Source organism: Crocodylus porosus, unplaced genomic scaffold (assembly GCF_001723895.1).
Source record: "Crocodylus porosus isolate Cpor-Errol unplaced genomic scaffold, CroPor_comp1, whole genome shotgun sequence".
Taxonomy (NCBI): domain Eukaryota; kingdom Metazoa; phylum Chordata; order Crocodylia; family Crocodylidae; genus Crocodylus; species Crocodylus porosus.
In genome coordinates, this window is record NW_017728906.1 from 198,429,828 (window position 1) to 198,439,381 (window position 9,554).

At 38.2% G+C, this 9,554-nt stretch overlaps 1 protein-coding gene across 1 annotated transcript in view; it reads left to right on the forward strand.

The window, feature by feature from the left end:
• The window catches only part of THAP12 (THAP domain containing 12), a 14,502-nt gene extending 5,157 nt beyond the window's left edge, over positions 1 to 9,345 (forward strand). Inside the window, exons 2-5 of the mRNA XM_019530468.1 lie at positions 3,480 to 3,600; positions 4,805 to 4,912; positions 6,062 to 6,098; positions 6,418 to 9,345. Coding sequence (XP_019386013.1) covers positions 3,480 to 3,600; positions 4,805 to 4,912; positions 6,062 to 6,098; positions 6,418 to 8,366 — 2,215 coding nt within the window. The 3' untranslated portion in view covers positions 8,367 to 9,345. The remainder of the gene's footprint in view (positions 1 to 3,479; positions 3,601 to 4,804; positions 4,913 to 6,061; positions 6,099 to 6,417) is intronic.
• The last annotated feature ends 209 nt before the right edge of the window (positions 9,346 to 9,554 follow it).

Consider the following 9,554-nt stretch of genomic DNA (forward strand, 5'->3'; position numbering starts at 1 on the left):
CAGCAGGAGTTGGGGGTGCTGGGGGAGTGGGTAGGGCCTGCAGGGGTCCACCCCATAGTCCCTTCCCCCCACCCCCTTCAGCCCCCCTGACCTCTTACTTATGGCACCAGAGGGGCTAACCATAAAGACACTCTGACAGCCAGAGCGTCTCCGTGGAGGACCCAGCCTCTAGTTGCCCCACTTTTTTTTTAACTTCATTTTTTTTTTTTTTTAGATCCCTGGATATCCAGGGGGTCTAAGTTTTTCCCCACACTGCAAGTTTGCAACGCGGGGAACATTTTTTCATTCCCGTACATGCCTCTTGCCCCATCTCAAAGGAGTTTGAGACGGGGCAAGAGGCACATGCGCACTTATCTGGACGTGTCCACAGTGTACATAATTGCAACAAAATTGGTGAGCTTCTCGTTGCATGAAGTCAAGCACATTGATTTTTGCAGCATCAGGTTTATGATGCCTTTAGCTGAGGCTTGGGTTCCAACTGAAAAAGATTAATAGGAAGAGGCTAGAAAAGCTTTTTGGTGTCATTTATTAAAATGTAAGGTATCTTGCCATTTTACATTTGGTTTTCGTAAAAACGCCTTTGCGAAGAAACTGTTTTCATTTAATACTTCAAATTTTGTTACTTTTATATTCTATTCCATATTTTATTAATAGCAACGTCCTACCACATAAATGCCACTGCTACTCACCCAAAAAGGTGGGAAGTTGGTGTTGTAGGATACAAGTAGTATACCTTCATGACTGCTGTCACAAATTGTTGATAGCATAGTCATAGGTTACAAAACCAGAAATGACTGCATTGTTTATTCTGTTGTCTTGCATAACACAAGTTGTAGGACTTTCTTGAATTAATTTCTCTTTGAATTACAGGATTTCTTGTAGTTAAAAATGTTATACGTGTTTTTCTCCGCCTGGAGTATTCCCAAACAAAAAAAGGTCTTACTCTAATGAAGTTCTCTAATAGTAAAAGAAGACAAATGATTTTCACATGCAGTCAGTAGATTGTTTTTCCCCTTAAACAAAATGGTCCTTTACACTTCCATGAGATGTGTTATTTCTGAAGAACTACTGACTTGTAAATGTTTGTGACTGAAGAAAAGCTCTTCAGACCATAAGAATGTCAAACTAGGGAGCAAAGAAAACCCAAGCAGGTCTTGTCTGTGCCAAATATTTTGTTGGTAAAGAACTTGGGAAACAGTTCTACCTGACCATAGACGTCCAGTGGACACAATTATTTTTCTTATAAATGCTATTGAACCACATGTGTTGGCATCTTTTTCTACTAAGTTAATGGTTACGTCTGGCTGAACTTGAAAGACAGTCTTGTACTTTCTGAAGCCTCCGTATTCATTGATTAGGTACTTACTGGCAGTCTTGATTTATAAAAATCCATTTTAACAGTAAACTTGTTAGCGTGGCTTGCTCACAGATAAGAACAATCTGTCTAAGCCTTTCTATTATCCACAAGGTTTGAACCCAAGAAATAACACTTTAAATCCTCTTGGATGTGATCCAGAAGTTATTGTATGGGTCTCATCCAGTTCTTTTGACTGCACATACAACGGACTGCCTCGCACTGCTTATGTGGACTGATGGAGGTGGCAAGGCCTAGATCCACAAAAAGGGATAGATGTCAAGTCCAGGAGGTTTGGTGGAATGATAGTGTGCCCAGCCCCTGTTCCTGCCTGAGTTTTCACCAGTCAAGTTCCCTAGGTGCCAGGGGTGCTGATTCTCTGTGCCCAAAGCTTCTGCTATTTGGCAGAGCTAAGCAGTGCAGCCTACATATACAGAGATGCAAACAGTTTGCTGCAGATTGAAAGGGGCTTTTGTTCTGCAGTAACTGCTTGTTAAGTGAAGGCTAAACCATGGTAATTTAGCCCCTATCAAAGATATGCATGTTCCTCATGTTTAGCATCCACTTACGCTAGGGTAAGAATATGCAGACACACTGACAACCAGAGCAGCTGACACAGTAAAGCCTTGCCCACTTTTTCCTATTGATAAATAGTTTGACTGTACCCTGAGCCCAATTGGGATCCACAGTCTGGGGTTTCCTACACTTAAGTGCTATAAACCAGATTGTTAGTGGTCTGCCCTGTGTTTAGGGCCAGCTCATGAGCCTGCCGAGCTGGGCCAAGAGACGGTGTCAGGAATCGAGCTGACCGCCAGCAATAGACACTTTAGTCAACGCTATGCTAGAAGTCAGGATCCAGGAGGTTCAAAGAAATAGCAGGACAGAGAATTAGCCTGAAGACAAGGCTGTGGCCAGAGTTCAAGGCATGAATTGGAACAGAGGTAAAAGTAATAGAGCAGGAGCTGAGGACAAGGCTGAGAGCAGGGTCCAGGACACTAGCCAGGACTCAAAACTTGGACCAAGGCTTTGCTAGGAATAGTGAGTTCAGGCCAGCAGTTCCCATTGTCCATGAATGCCTGAACCTTATGGCTTTAAGACTGGGGTGAGGACACCGTCTATCCAGTTGAGGCTGGGTTTGCAGGTAAAGAAGTCTTTTAAAAATAGATATTAATGATGCCAAAAAGTGTTGATTTTTATCTCTTTTTGATGGATATGCACACTTTTAAATAGCAGATGACCTTTGTTATAGTAATTCTTGCAAAGTCAGTCTTATGTGTGTGCCAGTTTCAAATTCCTTGGCAAAGACTTGATTAAATGGATCCATTGAGAGAAATGGAAAGCCAGTTAATCGTGCCATAGCCACAAGAAGAAGCATTGCCTTGCAGATGTAATAGAGGTCTCATTAATAACGAGACTTTTCCCAGGCCCTGTGATGTGAGTACAGAAATCAAGTGAGTAGCTTTTTGGGGGTTTTGGAGATGAAACAAAAACAAATGTTGTAAAATGTACATAGCATGTGCTTATTGAAGACTTATTTCAGACCTATATAGTACTTTGGGCTCCTGATCCATTTGTATAGACCCACTGTTGAAATATTGTATTTTATTGTTTGAAGATTGACCTCAGGATCAGGGCTGGCAATAATAAATAAAAATTATTGAAAGTCGTGATTTGTGCTTTTAAAAATCTACTTGTCAGGTTTTCCAAGAGAGTTAACTAGTTTATCAAACCAACCTTCTTTCAAGAATAAAATGCCAGCAAGTTGGCACTTGTGAGGAACTGCCCAAAAGATTATTATGCTTATGTCATTCAGATGGAGCAGTACTGATAAGGAAGAAAAGGTGCAGTAGTGAGCTTATGAGGTGCTGGTACTCAGAATAAGACTAGAAGAGTAGCTCTTAAAAAGAGTTTAAAATACCTTCATTGGGATCCTATTTTTGCCTAATTCTTTTTCCCTATTCATTGGAAGATGACGAATATCCCACCCAGCACCCTGAAAGTGATTAAAAGTTGAATGCAGACACTAATGAAAAAAAGCTCTTTGTGGCAACCAAGTCAGAAATAATAGATTATTTTAGTTTGTTTTAAAATATTTGATGAGCTAATTTTTTGTTTTTGTACACAGATGTCAGAGGTGGGTGGAGAACTGTCGAAGAGCAGATTTAGAAGATAAAACACCAGATCAGTTGAACAAGCACTACAGGCTATGTGCTAAACACTTTGAGACGTCTATGATATGTAGAAGTGTAAGTAAAAGGAAATAATTGTCCATTTTATAAACATAACTAAATTTATTTCCTGCTGAAAGTTCAGTCTTGTACCCAGATTCCATTTTTTACTTTTACTAAAATTGTATTCTGCACTGGAGAGAGCAGGCCTGAAACAAGTAACATGTTTTAGCATCTGAAGCAAGCTGGTGATATTTTGACTGATCCCACCCAACACAATGAAAAAGGAGAATCTTGGTTTTACACAGACTATAATTAGTGGGAAAAATCTGCTGTCTAATGGATGTACATCACTAGCCCTTCACCCATATAGTGCAGAATTTACGACATGGGATTTAGAACAGCCAGTATATAAGAGAGCGTGCTCCTAGGGGCTGACTAAATTCAGAATGGCTTTCCATGAAATCCAGATGGACTGAAGTGGTTTTTAATTATGGCACATTGACAAATGATCAGCTGTATCTAGTTACTAACAGAACATAACCAGCTTAATTGACTTCCATTTTCACTGTTTCCCCTATATAATACTCTACTTAATATTGAAATAGCTCCTGCAAAACTCGGAAAATTGTAGAGAAGTAGGGCTGGAAAAATATTCCATGTAGAAACACTCTGTCAATTTGTAGAGCTGTTTGTGTAGAAGGAATATCTTTGCTTGCTTTTTGTTTGGAAATGAAAATAATGTTCTTTTTGGTATGATCTTTTTCACAGCAGTCAGTAACAGAGAATATCACTTTTTTGGATCAAGGAGTTGAATTTTTTTTCATGGAGGAAATTTTTATTCACCCCCAACAAAAATGAGGAAAGAAGCATGTTAGTGGCAGAATGTTTCTGCATAAGTAAACCCTAATGTAACATAAATAAAACATTTTAAATACATAATATTAAGCTAAACGCTACACTGTAATGGGGAGGGAGTTGATGTAATCTAAACAAAAAATACAGTTCAGTGCTTTATATGACAGTGATTGGTCTCTTGTTTAAATTTTTCCTGGTTATGCCTGAAATGCAAACTATAGCATTTTACTTATTTATAAAAATCAAAATGAAAATACCTGGAAACTAACTATCCTGAGCTCTGTCCAAGTTGAGTACAAAGTGTGCATATGGTAAGGAAAAAAAAAAAGCCCAAACTCTGAAACTTATGGTTTTTCATTTGTTGCACTTGGGCAGAAAGAACCTTTCAAATAAATGTCTGATCTAAATCTTTCTCTCCATGTAGAGTCCTTACAGAACAGTTTTACGAGATAATGCTGTGCCAACCATATTTGACCTCACCAGCCACTTGAACAATCCACACAGCAGACACCGAAAGAGAATAAAAGAGCTGGTAAGTTGTTGGTTTTTTTATTTAAAAAAATTCTGCACGCTGAAGGAGCAAAGGTAAATTTATGTAGAAAGGCCTAAATAAGAGTTGTATCTTGCATTTGTCTGTTTCTGAACATCATCAAGAAAATATCAGAGTAGATGGCATCAAAGTGATTTTAAACGTCAAATGCTACGCTAATATATCCTATTGTATACGAGGGCAAAGAATGACATTTACAGGGCAGAGGGGTGTTACTTAAGAGCTCAGTATTATTGCAGTGACAGCTAGAAGAATGATTTGATACCTCTTACTACTTTTATAGATCTTCAGTTGTATGTATATTCTTTCTGTATGTGGATAACATAACTTCCTGTGGAGTCTCAAGTTCTGAACTTAGGAGAAATCCAGAGCTGTTTCTTTTGGGTGGGGTTAAGGATTTTTTGTAGTGGGTGTTGGTTTTAAGGATGTGGTCCCCCAAAAGAAAGCAGCTTCTCCCAAATTAATGGCTTGCTAATGGCTCCACTGTATGTTTCGCAGAGAATCTGACTGCAGGTTCTGTGTTGCTCTGTTTATGCTGGAAATAAAGAAGAATTCAGCATCTTCATTTTGTTTTTTTGTTTAGAAGCCAGTTATAATGTTTTTTTGTATACAAACACTGCTTTACAGATTTCATATAGTTACTTACCAATGATCAAAATCTAGAAAACTTGAGGTAAAAGATTTCTGTTGCATTACTTGGTGCATCTCCCTATCAGAATATATATATTTTTTTGTATCGAGTGTGTTTTCTAGTGCTTTTTTTAAGCAAAGATTTGGATGAAGTTCCTAACAAGTAGGGAAAGCTTTGTTGTTAAGAGAATCTATTCCACCATAAAGTAGAGTAACAGGCCTTCAGATGGGGGTTGCTGTTTCCTCACAGGGTTTTTTAATAATGTTAGGGGCTGGAAGGGAACTTACAAGATCATCGAATCCAACCCCCAAATTTTCAGGGTCATGTTTGACAATTTTCCTTCTCAATATTTAACACTTGTCTAATAAGTATACCTGTTGTTATAACTATAGAACTCTTTTTGAGGCAGCCACTCAGATCCTAAACACGGCTGTTTCTTATTACTCTAACAGTGTATTACTACATACCATACGTTATCATTAATTTTTTTTTCCCTTAAGAGTGAAGATGAAATAAGGACTCTGAAGCAGCAAAAGAGTAAGTGATCAGTATATTTGAGTTCTTAGAGGTGTTCAGCGCTTTGGTACATCAGTACTTAAGACAAATAATTGAGTATGAAAAACATAACTAAAATTGTATAAAGTAAGGGTACCTAAACCACTATTGGGCATGAAGTTCCACATATCCAAACTCTCCAAATAGTGCTCCCCATTTACACTGACAATTAGATTAGAAAAAGCTTTTGTGCTCTCAAACTGCAATACATCCATGATGCTTTGAGTAAGGAGAGGTAGATATCCATCCCCTTTTTCTGTGTGAAATCTAACACTTGTGGGTTTTTTCGGTTTTTTTGTAGTTGATGAAGCTTTGGAACGAGAGCAGGCAACTCAAGAACTGAATGAGAGCAACACTCAGAATGCTGTTTCCGAGGAAGGAGGAGAAGAACAAGAAGAGGAAGCTGCTCCTTTAACTCTGGAAGAAAAGGAAAACAAAGATTACCTTAAATCTTTATTTGAAATTTTGATCCTCATGGGCAAACAGAATATTCCTTTGGATGGCCATAACGCTGATGAACTCCCAGAAGGCATCTTCGCACCAGAAAATTTTCAGGCTCTCTTGGAATGCAGAATAAACGCTGGAGATGAAATCCTGAGGAAACGGTTTGAGATGACTGCGGTCAATCTTGAATATTGTTCTAAAGCGCAACAGAAGCAGATGCTTGAGATCTGCGAGAGCTGTGTGAGAGAAGAGACGCTAAGGGAAGTACGGGACTCCCACTTTTTTTCCATCGTTACTGATGAGGTGGTTAATATACAAGGAGAGGAACATTTACCAGTTTTAGTGAGGTTTGTTGATGAGTCTCATAATCTGAGAGAAGAATTTGTGGGGTTTTTGCCTTATGAGGCCGATCCTGAAGTTTTAGCTGTAAAGTTTCATACGACTGTTACTGAAAAATGGGGTCTGAACATGGAGTACTGCCGAGGTCAAGCCTATATTGTTGCCAGTGGATTTGCTTCCAAAATGAAAGTTGTAGCTACAAGACTCTTAGAAAAGTACCCACAAGCTGTGTATACGCTGTGTTCATCTTGTGCCTTAAATGTCTGGTTGGCAAAATCTGTCCCTGTTGTTGGTGTTTCTATAGCGCTTGGAACAATAGAAGAAGTTTGCTGTTTTTTTAATCAGTCGCCACAGTTACTAGCAGAATTGGACAATGTAATTGCTGTTCTTTTTCAGAACAATGAGGAAAAAGGTAAGGAGCTGAAGGAGATCAGTCGTTCTCAGTGGACAGGCAGACATGATACTTTTGAGGTTTTGGTGGACTTAATGCAAGCCCTGGTATTATGCTTGGATGGGATCAGCAGTGATACGTTGGTCAGGTGGAGCAACTGTATTGTTGGTCGAGCATTTGTACTTTCAAGTGCATTAACAGACTTTGATTTTGTAGTCACAGTTGTAGTGTTGAAAAACATTCTGTCTTTTACGAGAGCCTTTGGGAAAAATCTCCAAGGGCAAACGTCAGATGTGTTCTTTGCTGCTAGTAGCTTAACAGCAGTGTTGCATTCTCTAAATGAAGTGATGGAAAATATTGAAGTTTATCATGAATTTTGGTTTGAGGAAGCAACGAATTTGGCCACAAAGCTGGACATACCAATTAAACTCCCTGGGAAATTTCGCAGGGCACAGCAAGGTAATTTAGACTCTGAAATAACATCAGAAAACTATTACAAAGAAACTCTTAGTGTTCCAACTGTGGAGCACATAATTCAGGAGCTAAAAGATATATTTTCAGAACAGCATTTAAAAGCTCTTAAATGTTTATCTCTGGTACCCTCAGTCATGGGACAGCTAAAATTCAATACCTCTGAGGAACATCATGCTGATATGTACAAAAATGATCTGCCTAATCCAGATACCCTTTCTGCAGAACTTCATTGTTGGAGAATCAAATGGAAACACAGAGGAAAAGATATCGAGCTTCCTGCTACCATTTACGAAGCACTTCATTTGCCAGACATAAAGTTTTTCCCTAACGTGTATGCGTTGCTCAAAGTCCTATGCATCCTTCCAGTGATGAAAGTGGAGAAAGAAAAATATGAAGTTGGACGGAAGCGTTTGAAAGCGTACCTGAAAAACACCTTGACGGAGCACAGGTCAAGCAACCTTGCTTTGCTTAACATAAACTTTGATATCAAGCATGACTTGGATTTGATGGTGGACACTTACATTAAACTGTATCCAGATAAAGTAGAATTTCAGGAGGATTTTATTCCCTCCAACAATTCAGAAGTAACAGAAAATGCTTAACTACAAAAGTCTGTAGCCAGTTTGTTTTAAAAACTCTTTTTTGTATTCAGGATTTAACACACAGAGCAGAAGCTGTAACATGTATGTAATCTACCTTAATCATTGCAGTTGACCAGTCTGAGGCTTAAAGCAGTAACACAAGTGTTGGCCCGCAATCCAAGTTAAGTTTTGTTAAACCGAGTTAAAATATTATGTGGGGGGGGGGAAAAATGAACACACATGAAAACAAGCTACTAGGCTTCACAAAGGCAGTTCTCAAACTCTCCATCTGAATGACGTGACTAGATGCTCACTTATTTTGTCGCATTGGTTTTGGAGAAATAATGTGATTGTGGCAGATCCCATGGTCTGTTTCCTATTCATGCCCAAATGTTAGAAAACAAAAACAACAAAAAATTAAATAGAACAAATCCATTACTAGAGATTTGTTTGTTTGAAAACAGTTTTAAAATGGTATATATTACTGCAGAGTGCATCAGCAGTCGCACAACTGTCACTGCTGATTGTTTTCGCTACATAAAGTGAATATTAGTGAATATAGAGGTACATTTTTTTTTTTTTTAAGGTACGGTGAAAGATCCAGCCTCTGAATTGCCTGGTTGTCATTTTACATTCCTTTCTGTGAGAATGCACAGTAATTGTTTTAAGGCGTTTAACAAGTCTGAATTAATATTTCAATGAATTAAAATCCTCAGAAATACTGACTTGTAAAGTTTATTCCGTAAGCATCTAAATCTGTTTTGTCCTGACTTGTACACAATATAGTGTATCTCTTGCCTCCATTCTACTTGTAAACCTACCCTGGAGAGATTACAAATAAGAGTTCATTGTTTGTCAAGAAGTGTTATGGAAAATATTGCTGTTATTTTTGGCGAAAGGAAACAATTTTTGTACAGCTTATTTCAATCTAAAATTAAAATGTGAATTTGGTTTTTAAGAAGTATTGATGTTTATTAGTAAGCCAGTGATTGTTGGTGAGTGAGAAAATGTTCTTTTATGAAGTGTTTTGAGTTCTGGTTTTGTTTTACATTGTTCCTACAAGCCCAATGAATGACATGTTGGATGGCAACACATTTTGTTCTTTAATTGATATGGGACTGGACCATATAATATCACTTTCCGTTAATATGTTATGCTATAATTGTCAGAGGGTTTTTTAAAAAATATATATTTTGGGATAACTAGAAG